Here is a 20,839-nt window from a genome sequence, read left to right on the forward strand (position 1 = left end):
CTTTTGGTATGATTTTTTTAAAAGCGGGAAACAGATTTCATGTATAACTTTGTATTATTAAATTGCTTGAGAAAGTTACTTTCTAAATATAATTTTTTTTTTCCTTTTTTAAATTGTTGACAGTATTACAGATGTCTCCCATTTTCTCCCTTTTTGCCCCTCTCCACCCAACCCCTGCCCCATTTCAGGTCTTCCCCATGCAATTGTCTGTGTCCATGTGTTATGCATATATGTCATATATGTCATATATGTTCTTTCGTTAATCTCTTCCCTGCCCCCCCCAACCCCTCCCCGAGGTGTGTTATTCTGTTCTACATCTCTGGTTCTGTTTTATTTGTCAGTTTATTTTGTTCATTAGATTCAACATATGAGTGAGATCATGTGATATTTGTCTTTCTCTAACTGGTTTACTTCGCTTAGCATAATACTCTCCAGGTCCCTCCATGCTGTCTCAAAGGGTAAGGGATCCTTCTTTTATACAGCTGCATAGTATTCCATCGTGTAAATGTCCCACGGCTTTTTAAAAAATATATATCTTTATTGATTTCAGAGAGAGGAAAGGAGGGGGAGAGAGAGAGAGAGAGAGAAACATCAATGATGAGAGAGTCATTGATCGGCTGCAGCCCGCAACCCGGGCCTGTGCCCTGACCGGGAATCGAACCCTCATCGCCTGGATCCTAGGTCGACGCTCAACCGCTGAGCCACGCCCAGCCGGGCTGTACCACAGCTTTTGATTTCTATTCTATATTCATGGTATTTTCATATCTGCCAAAGAGATATTTGCATAATTATATAACAATACAATGGATACAAGCTATAGTGCTTAATTTATTTTGAATAAATATTATTTGCTAATTGTTTGGTTGACAGCACTGTTTTATGACTATGTTAAGTGTTATAATGGGAAACTTTTAAAAATATTTTGCTTCACTACTGAGTTTCTTCTAGACTTAAGAACTGACTTGAAATTAGCTCCTTCAACTAAGTTGGGCTAAGTTATCAAAATTATACAATAATACACTCAAGAATCACATCAGCTTTTAAAGGTGCTAAAACACAAATTATATAAAAGCCTATCATCTATGTAATATTTCTGCTTAGAAGAGGCATATAAGGAATACTTGCACATTTGCACATGGTTTCAATTAGCACATTTGAGAAATATTTCTTATATTAATTTTTGGAGTATGCCTACCAGTTAAACTGATTTTTTAAAATTGAATTTATTGAGGTGACATTGGTTAATAAAATTATATAGGTTTCAGGGATACAAGTCTGTAATACATCATCTGTACACTGTATTGTGTGTTCACCACCCCAAGTCAAGTCTCTTTCCGTCACCACTTATCCCCACTTATCCCCACTTTACCCTGTTCTACCTCCCCCGCCCCCCTTTTCCTCTGGTAATCACTAAACTGCTGTTCGTGTCTGAGTTGTTGTTGGTTTTTAATTTAAAGTACAGTGGTATGGGGAAGACAATAAATGATTTTGCTGTCAAAAACATATTCAAATTGGACATGGATAATTAATAAGTGGATTATTTAAATCGTTTGTCTAATTAAGAAGCAGACAACGGTGATGCCTGTCTTGGGAAGGAACAAAAAGCTCCAGATAGATGTCAGCTTTGCTTGTGTGCTGATGGGGCTGATGGGAAAAAAAAGGAAAGAAACAAATCTACATTTAATTAATAAAATAAGTAAGCTTTTCTACCCGTTTGGGCACCCAAGCAATGTTTTTCCACATGAGCTCCCACTCCTGCCAACTGCTTTCCCAAATGTAGTTTTCAGGTGAAACTAGTAGAGCAACCTAAGAGATAAACATTCCTTCTTTTGCTGTCCAATAGAATGAATTACCTTGGGCCTGAAAAGACCTTTCAGAGTGGAGAATGTATTTCCTAATTAAAGAGGGCCGCCTCACCTACTTCATCTATAAAAAGGCCTTTAATTTCAAATATGGAAAGCATCTCGGATTTGCGGCTAGTTATTGCATACTTAAGATGTTCCCACTTTCTGTTCATGAGTGGATGCCCTGCTTTTCCAGTTTACTCTTGCAACAAAAGGGGTTGCGGTTATACGTTGAGCAATGGTTTGATTATCGCTAAGCTATTTAAAGGCCATTAGCACCAGCAAGCTTAACTTGCTTCAAGAAAAAGCCACTTCTTAGTTGAAGTACACTTGTCTTGCTTCAGTTTTTCTGGGCCCCAGATATCCAGTGATTTCCGCTTACTCCATTGAGTTGTACAATTCAAACTACAGAAAAGACCCCCTAATTAGTAACAGATGTTTCAAGAATACCCTGGTGCTACACATCTTTATATTACTTATTCCATCTTTACTTGTCATGGTTCATGATACATTTCTTATTTACCTGCTTGTAGTAGCCGTTTTGCCTGGAAGGGTGAAGTCTGTTGTGGTCTTTAAAAAATGCACAAGTGGTTACATGCACCATGAAAATTAATAGCTCCTATGCCAAAGAGAGTTGCATTCTCATGGTTTCAATTAACACTGACATAATGGGGCTATGTCTACACCCCCACCCCAAGCTACAGGGACTATAATTAGAAATAGCTACCTTACCATTGTGATGTTTTAATGACTGTCCTGCCTTGAAAACAATTTCCATTGCTCCCCCTTCATTTCTTTCTATTCACAATGCCCAGCACCTACAAGGGTGCTACATGAGTTATTTTGCTACTTCCCTGAATCCTTAGAAACACAAATTTTATAAGTTTTATAAATGGTCAATATAAAAAATCTTTTAAGAAGCAAGGTGTAAACATTTATTTAATCCTTAATATTATTTTTTACTCCCAGCCTAAGAACTGGGATTGCAGAAGGAAGATGGGACTCTGGCTATAGTGGGGATGGAGATGGTGATGTTAGGAGTGTAGAAAGTGTTAAGGAAGGAATAAATTGAGATTACATACTCTCAAAATAAGTAGAGAGTTTTACAAGGAGGGGTTAATGCAATGATGCTTTGACTTCTAAGTCATAACTGAGTCTAATAATTTAAAACAAAATAATACATACTTTCAAGTATTTATGCAGCTTCAGTTTTAACTACAATGTATCTACAAACATTCTTTAATGGATTCTAGCTAATTCCATATATTTCATTATGTCTTTAAAATTCTGTTATCAGGGAAATAGGAACATCACATCCTCCTTTCTTTGTGTGTATACTGACTTCAAAACTAGTGAGGAAGTTGTTGAATAAACTCATCACATCTCACCACATGTTTGGGTACCCTATCTCTTTCTTTTAGCATAATTTTGGGAAATATTTCCTGTTATTTTTATTGGGTGCTTATGTTACCAAGCAGTAGATAAAATCTAGACCTTTTCTGTTTGTTTGGTACCATTGGCTGTGCAGGAAAAAAAATGTTGAAGCGAATGTATGTTTGGAACAGGAATAAACTAAAAGGAAATGTGTTTTTAACTTCAGTGCGGCGTGTTGACTGCCATCAATGTGTAATGTGGCTTAAGGCTCATTCTGAATTACTGAAATGAAATCCAGGCTGCATGAAGACTATTACTTCAGTGTTTTTTCTTTTTTCAGGATTCTTGCAGTAGTTTTTAATGTGGTGTTTAGAAAATGGAGATTATTTTGTAGAAAGTTTCAATTCATATTAGAAGAGTCTTTGTGAGAAAAGGACTTTTCTGCAAAGGCTTTTTATAGCAGAAATGGCGTGCAGAGGCACAAATGAGTTTTTTGTTTGTTTTTTAAATATGTTTTAATTGATTTTTAAAGAGAGAGGAAGGGAGAGGGAAAGAGAGATAGAAACATCAAGATGAGAGTCATTGATCGGCTGCCTCCTGCATGTCCCCTACTGGGAACTGAGCCAGCAACCCGGGCATGTGCCCTGACTTGGAATTGAACCAGTGACCTCTTGGTTCCTGGGTCGACGCTCATTCACTAATAACACCAGCTGGGCACAAATGACTTTTTAAAAAAAGAGTCTTAATAAGTTAAAAAGTAGCATGGCCGGTGTGGCTCAGTGGCTGAGCATTGACCTATGATCCAGGAGGTTGTGGTTCGATTCCTGGTCAGGGCACATGCCCAGGTTGTGGGCTCCATCCTCAGTGGGGGGGGGGGGGCGTGCAGGAAACAGCCTGGCAATGACGCTCATCATTGATGTTTCTATCTGTCTCCTTCCCCCTTCCCTTCCTCTCTCCGAAATCAATAAAATAAAGATATATTTTAAAAAAAAGTAAATGAGGATTCTTTCCCCCACTGACTTTTACCATGAAACATAGACCAACTTCTAAAATCTAAATTCTAAGGCACCTCCTAGAGTTACCTTAACATTTAGCAAGACCTTGGTAAGTCTTGATGGGTTTTATAAGGCTTGAAAATTAGCCATTAGTGAATTGTCATTATGAGTCAATAACTCAGATCGATTTTGATTTGTTAATAAAGAAGTATTGAGCCCAGATGATAGTCTCCTTCCATCATACTGCTCCCCTCCCCACAAAGTAAACAAATCAAACTACTGCATTCTTTTTTTTATATTTTTTATTTTTTAAATATGTTTTTATTTATTTCAGAGAGAGGAAGGGAGAGGGAGAGAGGGATAGAAACATCGATGATGAGAGAGTCATTGATCGGCTGTCTCCTGCACACACTCCCTACTGGGTGGGGATTGAGCCCGCAACCCGGGCATGCGCCCTGACTGGGAATTTGAACCCTGACCTCGTGGCTCATGGGTTGATGCTGGAACACTGAATAATGCCGGCCGGGATTTTTTTTTTTTTTTAATTTTATTTTATTGTTGACAGTATTACAGGTGTCCCCCAATTCTCCCCACTCTACTCCCCTCCTCCCAGCCCCTGCCCACTTTATTCTTATATAAATAATGTTAAAACCTTTTTCTTCCATAAATAATACCCCACTTCCTAGTAGAAATTGATAACTGCTGCTACATTTAGCTGAAATTCAAAACGGTAAAATTTTGGTAAATGTGTTGTATTTTTGTTTTGTTTTATTAAGTGAAATCTTTTTGCTTCATGTTCAGCAGTGTTTACTTGTGCCTTTGACTTCTTTGTGAGCAGGAGCTGGTGAGTGATGCGATATGTCTATATCATCTATATCTATGTCTATATCAGATGGTAGAGCTGGTCTTTGGCACTCTTGAGCTTGAGCGGGTCAGCAAGAATAGGGACCCAAGGCCTGGGGAGTGGTCACATTATTGGCCTTTTCTCTCAGTATGTGCATTGCAGAGGACCCTTCTTTCTTTAGGTCTCATAACTGTTGCACAGCTCTTCTCTTATAGTAGGGCCTCATCCCACACAAGGGGTTTATTTCCCAGGTTCTGAACTCCCTCCATGTAAAATACTGCATGGTGATCTGATTAATGCTTGCGAGACAAAAGGCAGATTTTCTCCAACTTTGGTATTTCATATGTCTTTTCTCGTCCCAGTTTTCTTATAACTTACCCATTTCTCAGTTCTGGTATTATTTAGTGTTCCCATAGCATGTTAGAGCCGAGTTCCTTGTGATCATTTTGAGTAGTTCCACAACAAATAATATGTAGAGCATGAGCCAGTACTTTGTCAAAGAATGAAATGGAAAAACTCTGCCAAACCCAGCTTCATAACCTCTTTTTTAATAAAACTCTACTGTGTCATTTAGTGTGGTCTCTGTTTTTAAAACTTGAACCATCAACCTGTTTTAGGAAACGGTACTATAAAGTCTACTGCATAAGTGATTTGGACGTACAGTTGAACTAAGAATACAGTGGACCACTTTCTAGGGTTAAGAAAGAAAAAGAATGGGAAAGGACTTATTTGAAAAAAATGTTTCCTAAAGGCCTATACTATTTTGGAATTTCTTTGTGTTTTCTAGAACAGGTTCATATAATAGTTTCTAAAATAGAAATTCCTACTTGCCTTGTTACCTAATCACAAATACATTCCAGAATAATCTCTAGCACATAGTAGGTGCTCAGTAACTATTTCTTGACACTTTAGCCTTCTACATTTCTTCTTACTAGGGCATTGTTTCCTCTTAAGCATAATATTCAACAAATGTCATGTGCTATGGTGTGATTTTTTCTTAGGCATTTACATAATAACTCTACCTCTCTAAAATCCAGCCATTTACCAATGTGGAACCTAACTAAAATAAAGAAGAAAACAACTGATGCCTACTATTAGCGTTTAATATATTTTCTTTAAAAAAGCAGGGAAACATGATACATATGGGAAATCTTTCCATCGCAAAGGTTTGATAAGGTGCAGTACTAGAATCAAATGTATCAGGGTGGCTGTCAGCAAGCCGAATCATCTCTGGCTTTGGTTTTCTTATCTCTTAAATGTGAGAGCTATACTCAGTGACCCCTAAGGCCCATTCCAACCCTAAGACTTCTATGCTTCTCTAGCCACCTCCCCTTTCCAGGCCTTTTTGCTCATCTGGAAAAAGAGAGGGTGGACAAGTATCAAAATCCTTACTATATGTGACTTATTTGTTTTTAATATATCTTTATTGTTGAAAGTATTATAGGTGTCGCATTTCCCCCCCATTAATCCCCTCTACCCTGCTCCCACCCCCTCCCCCAGCCTTCAGCCCATTATTGCCTGTGTCCATGGGTTATGCATATATGCATATAACTTCTTTGTTTAATCTCATCCCACCCCCTACCCCTCACCCCTCTTCCCTCTGAGACACGACCCTCTGCTGCATGCTTCAATGTCCTTGGGTCTATTTTGTTTGTCAGATTCTTTTGTTCATTAGCTTCTTCTTAAAGAAGACCCTTCAACATTTCATGTAATTCTGGTTTGGTGGTGATGAACTCCTTTAGCTTTTTCTTATCTGTGAGGATCTTTATCTGAACTTCAGTTCTAAATGATAGCTTTGCTGGGTAGAGTCATCTTGGTGGTAGGTTCTTGCTTTTAATCACTTTGAATATTTCTTGCCACTCCCTTCTGGCCTGCAGAGTTTCTGTTGAGAAATCAACTAACAGCCCTATGGGTGCTCCCTTATAGGTAACTAACTGCTTTTCTCTTGCTGCTTTTAAGATTCTCTCTTCATCTTTAACCTTTGGCATTTTAATTATTATGTGTCTTGTTGTGGGCCTCTTTGGGTTCCTCTTGTTTGGGACTCCCTGTGTTTCCTGGACTTGTAAGTGTATTTCTTTCCCCAGGTAGGGGAAGTTTTCTGTCATTTTTTCAAATAGGTTTTCAATTTCTTGCTCTCTTTCTTCTCTTTCTGGCATCCCCATAATGGAAATGTTGGGCCTCTTGAAGTTGTTCTAGAGGCTCCCTACACTATCTTCATATTTCTGGATTCTCCTTTCTTTTTGCTTTTCTGATTGGGTGTTTTCTGCTTCCTCATGTTCCAAATTGCTGATTTGATTCTCAGCATCCTCTACTGTTGATTCCCTATAAATTATTGTCCCTATCGGTTAGTGTAGCCTTCTTTTCTGACTGGTTCTTTATTATGTCATTGATGATCTCATTCGTTTCCTTGATAGTCTTACTAAGATCCTTGAGCATCCTTATAACCATTGTTTTGAACTCTATATCTAGTAACTTGCTTACCATTTCATTTAGTTCTTTTTCTGGAGATTTCTTCTGTTCTTTCCTTTGTCACATATTTCTTTGCCTCCACATTTTGGCTGCTTCCTGGTGTTTGTTTTGATGTATTCGGTAGAGCTGGTATGTCTCCTGGAATTGGTAGAGTGGCTTTGTGTAGTAGGCATCCTGTAGGGCCCATTGGCTCAGTCTTCCTAGTCATGTGAGCTGGGCCTCCCCTGTGTGGGCTGTGTGCACTGTCCTGTTGTAGCTGAGCCTTGGTTGCTGTTGGCATCACTGGGAGGAACTGACCCCCAGCCACTAAGCTGTGAGGACCAGCTGCAACTATAGCTGAAGAGCTGCTGTGCTGGAGACTCCCCTATGGATCAGGATTTACTTCAGTGGAGCTTTGGTGTTCACTGAGTCTGCCCCTTGAGTATGTCACTTGTGGATGTGGTAGGGTTGTAATCCAGCATGGTCTGAAGCTGACCATTGGGTGCACTGTCTCTGGGGCCTCCCAGGAGGTGCAAAGTCAGCCTCTGCCTGTGCCCTGCCCAGGGCCACCCAGCATGAACTACATAGCAAACTGTAGATGGCTGCCACTTGTGCTCGGCTTGGAGGTGTCCAGGAGAGGCCAAGCTATGATCCAATGCAGGCTGTCACTAGTGCCAGGCCTGGGTCCACTTATCAAGAGGTATAGGGCATGGTGCAGCCAGCTGCTGCTTGTTTGAGAGATTTTAGGAAAGTCCTAAGCATGAGGCTAGAGAGGCCACTTGCATAGAAAAGCCACTGGAAATGGCTTGGATGAGCTTGCAGGTAGGGAGTGGTGGGGTCTCTGGGAATCACAGCGGGGTGTGTGTGTGTGTGTGAGTCAGGTTGATGGATATTTAGAGAAGGCGCCTGCCTGCTGGCTGTGTGGGGGGAGAGCTTGTCAAAGGAGCCATGGCCTCTGCCAGCTCTTCTGCCAGGGCTAGAAAGCTGCCCCTCCAGCTCTTTTCCTGATTCCAGGCAAGTTAGTTCCTCCCCAAGTGTCCCAGGTTCCTTTCAAGCTGCTGCCCAGCGCTGGGGCTCAGAGGGAGCGCGTCTGAGTAAGTCCATGCTTGTTCCCTCTATGAGGAGCTGCCTGGGACTCTGGCAGCGTCCGAGTCCCTCAGCCACAATCCCACTGGTTTTTACAGCTCAGAGCTGTGGGGACTTCTCTTCCTCGCACTAGAACCCTGGGCTGGGGGGCCTCACGTAGGGCTGGGACCCCTTGCTCCTCTGGGAAACCTCTACCAACCGAGATATCCCTCCCGGTTACAAACCGTGGCTGCCTCTCCACAATTCAGCCCAGATTCAGCCCTGAACTCCGCCCCTCCTGCCCATCTGGATGTGCTTCTTCAGTTCCCTAGTTGTAGGACTTCTGTTCAGCTAGATTTCAGGAGGTTCTGAATGGTGGTGGTTCTGTATTTTAGTTGTAATTTTGATGTGGTTGCGGGAGGCGGTGGGTACTGTAGTTACCTACGCCGCCATCCTGTTGTCTCTTCCTATACCTGACTTATTTAAAGGGATGAACTTAAAGCTGTCCAGAAAATCTAGCCATCTAGAATGGCCATTCCTCCAGGGTATTGGTTAGCCAAGATTTTACTGTGTAGCAAATATGTAGTCAAAAGGACTAATTTAGTGCCTAGGAAAACATTTGGGACAGGTAAAAACTGGAAAAAATCCCGATTATTCATAGGGAATGTTGACTTTAGTATATATAAATTACCATCTTCTTGGATGTTCCCCACTTCCACCCCCATCCCCCCTTCCAGGCTGAGTTCTGTTTGCGATAAGAGGGGTTGTGTTTGTGCATCGCATAGGAGCCTTAACAGGGTTAAGTTCTTCTTCTGGTCCTCAGGGTACTCTTGATAAGTGGTATCTCACGTCACACCCAGAGCAGGTGAAGTGCACTGCTGGACGGCCCTGCATCCCAGCATCTGTTCCCTGCAGTGGTATCTGGTTTCAAGTCTGTGTTTGCGGAACTGGTTCCTACTGATAGAGAGGAATGCGCTAATCCTTTGATACTGACTCCAAAAGAGGAGGGTGTGGCAGAGAGAATTAGAAGAGGGAACATTTGGTTAACAGCCAGTGTGTATACCTAGCCATGATCCTTTCTAAGGCATTGATGGAAATGAGTGACGGGATGGTATCAGCAATTCTGTGCCCAAAACAATTTCACCTGTGAAAATGGGAAGATGAAAGTAAGTTTCATTTCTCTGCAGAGTTCGGCCAGTCCAATCTGCTTTAATACTGCTTTCACCCTGACTGCTTCCCTTCCTCATGAACTTTTAGTAGCCCTGTCATATGTTGTCTTGTTTAGGCCTGATGTTGAAGCCCCTTTAAATTCTGTCCACCCACGTACTCCTTACTATGCATCCAACCTTATTTCCCACAATTCTTCAATCTAAGATGCCACAATATGCTTGGTACGTTCACTTGCAGCTCTTGTTGATTGAATTCTTTTGAACTGTATGTGCTTCCTGATCACTTAAACCCAACCCTTTCTTCAAAATCCCACCTCTTTCATCAGGTATTCCCTGAGGACTCTGCTTTATTGCTCCCAATCCTTGGAAGGCCCTCACATAACCCCAAGTTTACATTTACTCATATTCTTCCCTGTAAAATACATTAATTTTTCCTTCTTCACAGCTGTAGGCATAGAAAGGAGTACATACTAGGTACCCTTCTAAACCTGGATTATTGGGGGTTAAGTTTCAGAGGCAGGTTTTAAAAAATATGTCTTTATTGATTTCAGAGAGAGGAAGGGAGAAGGAGAGAGAAAGATAGAAACATCAGTGATGAGAGAGCCATTGATCGGCTGCCTCCTACATGCCCCCTGCCAGGGACTGAGCCCAAAACCTGGGCGTGTGCCCTGACCAGGAAATGAACCGCGATCTCCTGGATCCTAGATCGATGCTCAACCACTGAGCCATTCCAGCCAGGCTCAGAGGCAGTTTTTGAAAAGAAAGATGTGCTTGTGTTCTAGTCTGGCAAGGCAAACACAGTGATGGTAGAGGCCATAGCAGGCCATGCACGGTGGGCAGGTAAAGGTAGCGTCTACTACTACAGCTATGGATGATCCTGGAAAGTTACTTGTAGAAGGACTTTGAAATAATTGAGTCATTTAACATGAGAGAGTGACTGTGTATGTAAGAGAGAGGCAGACACTGAGAGACAGGAAGGAGAAGTGAGAGTTTACAGGGTGGGAGATTAATGGGGCTTGGTTATTTAAGGTAATGCAGTGTTCATCCCTATCTACCTCTCCTCTCCCTTCTTCCAAGTGCACACCTTTTTATCTAATCCTGCTCTAGTTCACCTCTTCAGGAAACAGGCCAGGTCTGCTAAATATGATCCATCACTACTCATTCTGAAGTTAAATTCATGGCCAAGCCTTCAAGGTCAAATTGATAGACTTGCAATTTCTGTGTCTATCTTTGCCCCCAACACTGTCTCTTTCTTCTCCCAATTTAGGTAACTCCCACAGCCCAGTGTACCCACGCCTTGTTGAAGATGATTTACTGCTCCCACTGCCAGGGTCTGGTGACTGTGAAGCCATGTTACAACTACTGCTCCAACATCATGAGAGGCTGTTTGGCCAACCAAGGAGATCTTGATTCTGAGTGGAACAATTTCATAGGTGAGTAAGCAACGAATGTATTTGTGTCACTGGTAATAGCTCAGCTTCCTGCCTCAAGGAATATTACAATTGTCAGCTATGAAATTTCTGTTCATTATTTAATGTTTGCCAATTCTAACTCTACTCAAAGTTCATAACATTCTACAGGTAAATGTTGCCTTGAAGTAATGGTGGCATTTCTGAAGACATTTGACACAGTGAATACCAAGTTTTAATAATGAGAAAGTGACTTTTTGACATTTCCGTCCTAAAGGTCTGTTTTAGTTATGCATCATCGGCTTCTATCCATGTAAATGGTGGTGTACAGTCATCGCTGTGCTGCAAAATTGGATTTGGAAACATTATATCTGTTACACTACAACTGAATCTCTGCAAATTGGCCAGATACCCATTGGATATTTGGATCAGGCGAAAATCAACTGTAAAAATTTAGAGGGTTCTCTTTTTATAGAGGATTTAACAATAACAGACTGTTCTGGTGGGAATGGAAAAACTTTTATCCTTGATAAGTTTAGAGGTAAATATTCTCACATCTACTTAAAATCTACAAAAACCATTACTAGAACCCAGACAGCAATGTAAGTGAAGTGGCCAGTTTCTGAGAAGGTTACTTACGAATTGTGGGGAAGGACAAGTTAAGGATGATTTAAATGTCCACTCATCGACTCCCTTGATGCCTACCCAAGGTACATGTTAGTCCTGAGACATGAACCTTGAAGCTGCTAATGCCAAAAGTCTAGTGGGGCCATGCACACATACTAATAGCTCATACAAATAAACTCAGATTTTTTCCCATCCCCCAGTCACATTTGCATAATTGCAGAATTCGAGTGTCTTTGTAAGCATCTATTTTTCACTTATTTGTCCACATCATGGGAACATGTATGCAATTTGCTTGCTTTTTTTCCCTTTCGGTGGTGGTGATGGTGGGGGGGAGTTTGGTGGTGGGGAATGCTTTTTAGTCTGCATGAGAGCTAATTACCATTTTAACTCTGAAAGTGCATCAGTAAATTGGCTCCAACAGATTCTTGCGAACACTGACACAGAAGAAAAAAAAAGATGTGAATATTAAGCACTTCAGCACAATTGTAGCCTAAATAGCTCAAAGCTAGAAGACCTGAAAAAAAAAATCTTCTACACACAGAAAAGCAGAATCCCATGAAAGGGAAGGCGAAAGACCAGCAAAGACATACACGCACAAATGACACATCATGCCCCGAATGAAGCCATGGAGAGAATGTTGCTTTGAAATATTTCAAATGGAACTAAAAGCCCATGGCACTTGCAGACCTAAAGTTGATGATTTTTTCTTTCTCTTTTTGAATCCCACTCTCACCCCTACACCCAGATGTCAAGTTTGCAGTTTATTTTTGCTAAATTTATTTTTTTTAAGTTGGTTAGCCTTTTCGCTTTCCCCTATAATTTCTAGTGCACTAGTTATCTGGGCAAAGAAGTAGAATTTGCCACATGGTACAAAAAATGTATGCTGACCGTGATCTAGTTTTGCTAACTTTTCTAGATACATCCGGAATAAGGTGCAGAAGGGCTTGCCCCTTGCACTATTCTATTATTCTAATATTCTAGTCAAAACTATAACTCATATCCTGTATTAAAATACAAATTCTTGCACATATATTTTCAAGAGTTTGCAGGTCCATATCAAATCAAAACCATACTTGGCTTGCTTAACAAGTATTTTCAACAGGGTACCCTAAAACATGGAGGGCTTAAGTTGCTGTTTTTGTTCATGTTATATGTTTTAAAAGTTACGTTTGTTATCTTTCAAGAAATAAAATTAAACCCAAGGAGAAATGGATAGAATTTCTGAATTAATTTTCCTCAGTTATTTTCAGTGATACTTTGTGGATGAATGAGGTGTATAATTGTATCTAAACTTTATGTTTAATGAGTATTTTACTCTTTATTTTTAATAAGCTGATATAAAAGGCCAGGAATAACAGACATTGTTAATCTCTGGCGCTTTTTCATGAATTTTCACAAGGCTCTAATTAATTTGCTCTGTGGTTGCAGAATTCAGTCCCAATTTACATGCCTCTGCTCTATGTGGTATAAGGTTTTTGTGGGTTTTTTTTCTTTGCAAGGAATTTTTCTTTCCCCTTTATATGATTCCAGTTAATAAATAGTCAAAGGTTTTTTTCCCCTCCCACTTTAAATCAGATCTTGGGGTTAAGTTGAGGAAAGTCCCTTTTGTTCTTCCAGTCGACCCTGAGGCTCAGTGCAGAAGGAATCACTTGCCCTAGTGAGAAGGGATGGCTTTGTTGCTGGGCAGGGAGCAAGCGACTCAGTGCTGAGGCCCTGAGCACTGAAACCCTGAAGTTGGACTAGGCCCTTTAAGAGACTAGGGAGGAGTTTTTCAAATCTGCCTTCTGATTGCTATGCCTTCCCTTTCCTCTCTTTAACTGCATCTATTACAGTATTGTCAGCCTTCATGAAGGTGGATCCAAATTTTTGAAAACACCTTGGACTTGGTTTTTAAGATTTTCATTTTGTGAAACCTTCACTTTGAATACTCTTCCTGCCCTCCGCCCCCGACCAAAAAAGCCACTTTCTGGAGAGTCATAAACTATACTTACATGCCACTTCTTGTCCAATATGTACTGTAGTAGTGTTAACGTTGTTGGACCTCTAGCCAACCTTATTGTCACATGTTGCTGCCAGCAAGGATTTAGTATTAGGGTATTGGGATTGCTGGTAGAGATACCAGCCAGTTCCTGGCAGGAGGCAGACAATCAAACATCCTCTGAATGAGACCTGTGGCCTAGATCAACCAGAAGAAAACCAAAACTCTAAACCAGCCATCTTTGGCGCTTCTAATCAGAGCTGGCTGCTGCAAGGAAGAGCCCGGTTGATAGCCAATCATGACTTTCCTCAGGGGTTAGGGGCAGCTTCGGCTCCTGGGCTGCAGGCCACAAGCAGAACGCCCCTCATTCGCATTCTTCAGCCGCGCAGCACGCAACGCCATGGCACCGGCCCCAACAAAGGCGCGGCCTCGCGCTCCATTCCCAGGCCCTGTGTATGGCCGGCCCGCTCAGAGTTTACAAAGACACCAAACAGCCAGTGAATTGGGGTTTATGTTTCCTTTCAGTCTTTCACAAACACATTAGTGATCTGGCCTTTCCTCACCACTAGGGGAATAAGTAGTTACAAAATACGCTGTTTTCTGTTGTTTAAATTGTGCATTTTTGGATGTTTATTATCTCTCTATTCATAATATTTTTCTGTGGAGCAAGGGCTGACTTCTCAGCTATGAAGGAATGTGCTTTCTGTACGTGGCAGCCTGCTGCTTTGACAATGATGAACACATTTAAGTTGTGCTCCACTTGTTTACAAAAGTCTCCTTTTGCTAGCACATCAAAAGCATTTTTCTCTCTCTTCTCGCACAATGGTATATTCACGCTGGCAGCCTTTACTTAGAGGTTGGGAGCATCACTTTATTGGTACTTACCACAATGCAATCTGAAACTTCATTTGTTATTACTTGTAAAAAAAATTGCATTTCACAGAAATCTATTTGTGGTTTGTGACATTGGAATTGTAGTTTAGAGAAATGACTCTGTGCTTTAAAATGCTGCCTTGCATTTGTTTTAGGTTGAAGGTGAAAGGTTGATGACCAAATTTGGCTTCATTGATATGCTGATGCTGAAAAGCCTTTTCACTAGAAAGCTTAGGTAGAGGTTCGGCTGTGGCCTGCAGTGTTCTTTGCGGACACTCACAATCTTCTGGAAAATAACCTTTCTTTCCAGCCGCCCTCGGACTACCTGAAGCCTTTGGGTAACGTGGGCCTGACTATCCTTTCCTGCCATGCCTGAAGCACTAGAGTATAAAGTGGAGAGAACATGATTACGTTTCCAATTTCATCTAATTTCGCACAATAAGTATCAGGCCAAAATACTAAATCTCATAATCCCAACAAACATGCATGGCAAGGGAGCAAGTCCAGCATATTTTGTTTAAGAGATTCAATGTGTGCTAAAACTTTCCAGACTCCCCCAACACGTAGAAGGGACTTGCAGCGTAGTCCCTGAAGATACACTGTGAGCGCATGGCTTGTGTGCACTGCTTCTTGTGTTGTTTTTTCACTCAAGGAGGTACATCTTTTGCTTTAAAATAAATCAAGGCCCTTCTAATTTGAAATGGGAAGCTTTTCTTATTCCCAAAATGGCATTTTTCAAGAATTTCATTATTTAAAGTCGTTAGGATTCCTAGGAATACTTCTGTTTGTATTTTCTAACTGTGCACTCAGGCATCTGGAAGGGTTTCATGAAAAAAATTAAGAGTTGGTATGCCAGGATTTTAACTGATGTGTATTTTTGACTCTTGTAAATGGAACCCGAAACAAAAAGATCCTAGGAAGTCTGGGAGAACTGGCATGTTATCCTGCCTCCAGCCTTAGGCTTGTCAGCTGGGAGGTAGCTGAGAGCCTTACAGTGACAGCCACTGACACAGGAGGCAGTGAATAATCAGCCTAGTAGAAGATTCCTGATTGGGTTGCCTTGCTGCAGAATGAGGCCTTCATCTGGCCACTTTACACTTTAGAGAGCTGACCATACATAGCAACTTAGTGCAGTTTGGCGTAATAAAAACAGATATAAAACCACGAATTAATTATGATGCGTGCCTTCCCCCTACCCCCACAGGAAGCAAAGACAGTAAAATAATCAGATTTATTACTTAAGGATGAACTAATGATTTACTTTTTATGCTGTATTGTTCTTTCCCAAACCTCATATGTTAGATGCTATGCTGATGGTGGCAGAGAGGCTAGAGGGCCCTTTCAACATTGAATCCGTCATGGATCCCATTGATGTGAAGATTTCCGATGCCATTATGAACATGCAGGACAACAGTGTGCAAGTGTCTCAGAAGGTAATGGAAGGAGGATATTGAAAGGAGAGCCAGAGGCCCCCTCCAGCTTGTGATGCGACTTCCCTAATATGATCACGCTTGCTCCCACACAGGTTTTTCAGGGATGTGGACCTCCCAAGCCACTCCCAGCCGGACGGATTTCCCGCTCCATCTCGGAAAGTGCCTTCAGTGCTCGCTTCAGACCCTATCACCCCGAGGAGCGCCCGACCACAGCAGCTGGCACTAGTTTGGACCAACTGGTAAGCACTTTGTCAGGAATGGCCATGTTTAATGACAAAAAACTGAAAGCATTTGCTCAAAATACATTTTTACTTGAAAGGCTTATAAGTGTGGGTCTTTCAGGCCAGACTTTTCAAGCAAATTGAATGTGTCAGTAAATCTGCCTCCCTCATTTTCTAGCTGAGAAAGTTCAGACGTAGTCTTGGAAATGGGATGCAATAAGTCGTATCTCAAAACTCTCCTGTTGTTTCACCATGTATTTACTAAACATCTACTATAAGCCCGTGACCGTGCTACTTACAGGGTGGCTCAGAGGAATAAGACAGGTCCTTGTACTGAAAAAGCCCCCACAGAGAGGGAAATATAGACATCCCACCTTATAACTAAGGGTATATGTAGTAAATGATAGGTTGGGAGAAGGGTAAGAAAATGTAAGCAAACTGCTTTAAACACAGCAATATGCTTCAAATATAGTAGTAGAAAGGGACATAGAGGAGGGGACGGCGTGCAGGGAAAGGCAAATTTCACAGAGTGGACAATATATGAGCTTGATCCTAAGCATAACAGGCTTGTGAGAAGAGACTGTGTCATATTGTATCTATAGGGTATGGAACCTGCTGGGCCCCGGGTGATAGTAGTTCCAATTAAGAGGCAGAGAAGACAGTGGATCCAGGCAACTCCTTCAGAATATTTCAACTTAATTTATTTGAGTGACTTTCTAGTTCTTAGTATAAATTTGATCTTCGTTTTTCTCTAGTGACTAAAGTTGAAAATGAATTGCATATCATTCTGGAGATACTTTAGAAATGATCAAAAGGCACATCTATGAGGTTGTTTTGTGTTGCTTTATAGAGGCCTCCCTGTTGTTTTTCTCACTTAGGTTACTGATGTCAAGGAGAAACTGAAACAGGCCAAGAAGTTCTGGTCCTCTCTTCCTAGCAACGTTTGCAATGATGAGAGGATGGCTGCGGGAAATGGCAATGAGGACGACTGCTGGAATGGGAAAGGCAAAAGCAGGTTAGCTTTTGTTGCATGGATTTACAGTCTTTCTCTTCCTAAATTCCTGGGTAACCTTCAGAGAGGGTTTTCTCCATTGTCAATTGAGAAAAAATTCAGGATTGGTAGAAACAACATGGAACGCTTCTAGAATTTCTTAGGAATGGGTTTTACCATAGAAGGATTGGGAAGGTACCCAGGTACTTTTACTGGAGCAAAACTTTGTGATAGTGGTCACGTACTGGCATTAGGGCTCCAACCAGGGATCAAGCTGTTTCAACAGTGTCATACAAAAAATATTTAATACCTGCGGTTCTTTGCCCAATGACCTGGCCTCAAAAAGCTCTAGATCCATTCTCTTACTTGATGGTGCCCTGTGTCCCTCCCGTACACACTCAGTAACTTAAATAAGTACCCACATTTCAGCACTTTATTCTGACCCACCGACCTCTGCAAAATGGGTAGCTTTCAAGAGGGCCATGGTCAAGTTGGAGAAATAAGATATAGACCCAGGAAAAGGAGAAATTTGAGTTCATTTAGAAGTGGAAGTTAATTGTATTCAGTGAAAATATTAGAATCTAGGCATAAATCTTTTATCTTCTGCCACTTTTTGTCTTACTGATCATCTCAATGGGGTCGTTTCTCATCTCAGGTACCTGTTTGCAGTGACAGGAAATGGATTAGCCAACCAAATCAGTAATCCTGAGGTCCAGGTGGACACCAGCAAACAGGACATACTGATCCTTCGTCAAATCATGGCTCTGCGGGTTATGACCAATAAAATGAAGAATGCTTACAATGGGAATGATGTGGACTTCTTTGATATCAGTAAGCACTTGTGGTTCTAAGGTACAGATTGTTCTTGCGCACCTTGTGATGAGAACAAGTGGAGTGAAATCTGTATTCTGTTTTTTTTAATAGGTGATGAAAGCAGCGGAGAAGGAAGTGGAAGTGGATGTGAGTATCAGCAGTGCCCTTCGGAGCTTGAGTATAACACAACTGACCACTCTGGGAGGAATGCCAATGATAAAGCCAACCACGCCGGTGCGCGTGTTGGGGCACAGCCCTACCTCCTCACTGTCCTCTGCATCTTGTTTCTGGTTGTGCAGAGAGAGTGGAGATAATTCTCAATGTTAGAGGAAATGTGTTCGTCAGCAGAAAGCTAAAAGGCGCCGGTTATCACTTTTATACCATCCTACTGACTTTGCTTTTCAAATGAATGGACGACAATGTACAGTTTTTACTATGTGGCCACTGGTTTAAAAAATTCTGACCTTGTTTTTTCATTCAGTTTTGTGGGAAAAAGGGACTTGTACATAAAGTCAGTTCCTGCTTCCCCAGAATCATGTTAAACGTGGCTAGCGGTGTAGGTACAGAACTGTAGTTAGTTGTGCATTTGTGATTTTATCACTCTTGTTTTTCCTTATTGTTTGTTTTTGTTTGTGGGTTTTTTTTCTTCAATTATGATCTCACCTTGTTTCTTACAAGAAAACCAGGGTCCTTTCTTGGCATGTAACATGTACGTATTTCTGAAATATTAAATAGCTGTACAGAAGCAGGTTTTATTTATCATGTTATCTTATTAAAAGAAAAAGCCCAACAAGCAGTAAAATTTCCATTTATCCCTGTTGTTTTAGTTGCCTTATCAGGAGAGGAGAGGAGAGGAGGTGATTTGTTATTACTAAGTTAGGACAGAATGTGAAGGCACAAGGGGGTTTCTAATCCACTTTCCAGGTTTCATCCAGCATCAATATAAGAAGAATATTATATTTCATTTATAGCTGGTGACTGGAAGAGACTGCAGACTACCCATTTTGGTTGAGTTGCATTGCATAAACTAAGATCACATATAGGTTCATTTCTTGAACCCACTTAAAGTGTAACCCATTTAGAAGATCCTTGATATATTTTCCCTGGAAAGATATAAGGCCATACAAGGTGTCCCAGTTATCACATGTTCACACTTTGTTTAGGGGGCGGGTTTTGTTTTGTTTTCTTTTGCTATTTTAGCCAGGCAAGTCAGCAAGTCGCTGTGTGCTGGTCTTCGTGTCCACACTTGACTCTCTTTGAGTTGATAGCCCAATGGCAGAAATAAGTGACCAACTATCTCATTTGGTCCCTCAGGTTTTATAGTGGTCCAGCTGTCAAACCCGGCCATACTGCATGGTGGGAGCTGCGTTGGGGCTCGCTAGAATTGGGGTGGGTACAACCTGTGCTCAGGGAACAGCATTAACACTTGAGCAAAGTTTTTGTGTGTTTGTGTTTGCATTCATTTTGGGATCCTAGTTTGTAAAAGAAATTCTAAGGTATCTTATGTGTTTTCCTTGCTCAGCCCCCTGAGCAAGGAAGGGCAAAGGACTTTCAGAGTTCGTAGCTATGTGATACCCCATCAACCAAAAAGCCCACTTGGGGAAGATCTGGGAGTCCAGATTTTTTTCATGTTTTCTTGTTGTTTGGGGAGGGGCGGGGATGGAGTAGAGCTGAGAAGACTACATCTTAGTGGTGACCCTTAGCCATGTGGGTGAACTGGCAAAGGCCATATCTGTTGTCCCAGGCCAAAGACTAACGACTGCCTTGGCCCCTTAGGAACCTTTTTCTTGTGTCCTTACCAAGTGACAGCTCATAAAACTATGAGACTATAACAAATCACTTTAAAAAGAGTTCCCCAAAGTCCTCAGAAAGAAGAAAATTCTGCAAGTCTCTTCCTGCTTTAGACAGCCATTGAGATCCCAACCAATTCTACAGAAGTGAAAACCCACAGAGAGGCTGTTTGTGTTATTGTTCAATCTTCAGTTGCAAGAGTGATTCTCTATTTTTATATTGAAGCATAATGACTTGATAGCTCAGGGTCTACATTTCATTCAACTTTCTACACCAAATTCTGAAGAATGGTCAAAATGGAATATTGGGGGCTGTTGTAAACAGAGGCTTAATTTTATTAGAAGTAGCCAGTTATTTATTAAAGCATGATGTTAATAAAATAGGCATATTCTGGCTGGTGTGTATAAGTGGTTTCTTTAAAACAAATCACAGAAGACATAAAATTGAAAAGGCACTCCATTTATGTATGAGGAAAAATGGATTGTAAATAGCTAAGCTGCCTTGTGAGAACTTGGAAAATGTGCTGATACTTAGTAACTACCTCAGTTGTGAGGAATTTCCTTTTTAGCTTAGACTGCTATTACTTTTACTTGGTAAAAATGAATCTGGTCTCCAAAATGTGGCTCAAATAGTTATCCCCATAGACCTTGTTAGATTGTTTTTAATTTAAAACCTTGAACTCTGCCCAGCTGTTTTCTTTCAGTCAAGTTCTCTAAACCAATAACATTTTCCGAATTAAATGTTCTTGAAGGTTCTTCTGGACTCTTACTGATTTGTTTTCTTTCTTTGTATTTTTTTTTCCTGTTACTCTTTTATTATTTAAATTGTCTCTTGCTTTTGAACTTGAACTATGAAATAAACAAATCGTAGATTTTTCCATTCAGGTCTGACTGGATAACTCTTGGCTTCTAACCAGCTGGCAGGCTCACCCCTTTCCCCCCCTCAAAAAGAATAAAGGCAAGTT

At 41.1% G+C, this 20,839-nt stretch overlaps 1 protein-coding gene across 1 annotated transcript in view; it reads left to right on the plus strand.

Moving 5' to 3' along the window:
• GPC4 (glypican 4) overlaps nt 1-20,629 on the plus strand; it is a 112,712-nt gene extending 92,083 nt beyond the window's left edge. Inside the window, exons 4-9 of the mRNA XM_081125580.1 lie at nt 11,007-11,172; nt 15,929-16,059; nt 16,152-16,298; nt 17,159-17,295; nt 17,927-18,102; nt 18,196-20,629. Of these exons, the coding sequence (XP_080981706.1) occupies nt 11,007-11,172; nt 15,929-16,059; nt 16,152-16,298; nt 17,159-17,295; nt 17,927-18,102; nt 18,196-18,398 (960 nt within the window). The 3' untranslated portion in view covers nt 18,399-20,629. The remainder of the gene's footprint in view (nt 1-11,006; nt 11,173-15,928; nt 16,060-16,151; nt 16,299-17,158; nt 17,296-17,926; nt 18,103-18,195) is intronic.
• Nucleotides 20,630-20,839: the final 210 nt, after the last annotated feature.

Source organism: Miniopterus schreibersii, assembly GCF_964146895.1.
Source record: "Miniopterus schreibersii genome assembly, chromosome: X".
Taxonomy (NCBI): domain Eukaryota; kingdom Metazoa; phylum Chordata; class Mammalia; order Chiroptera; family Miniopteridae; genus Miniopterus; species Miniopterus schreibersii.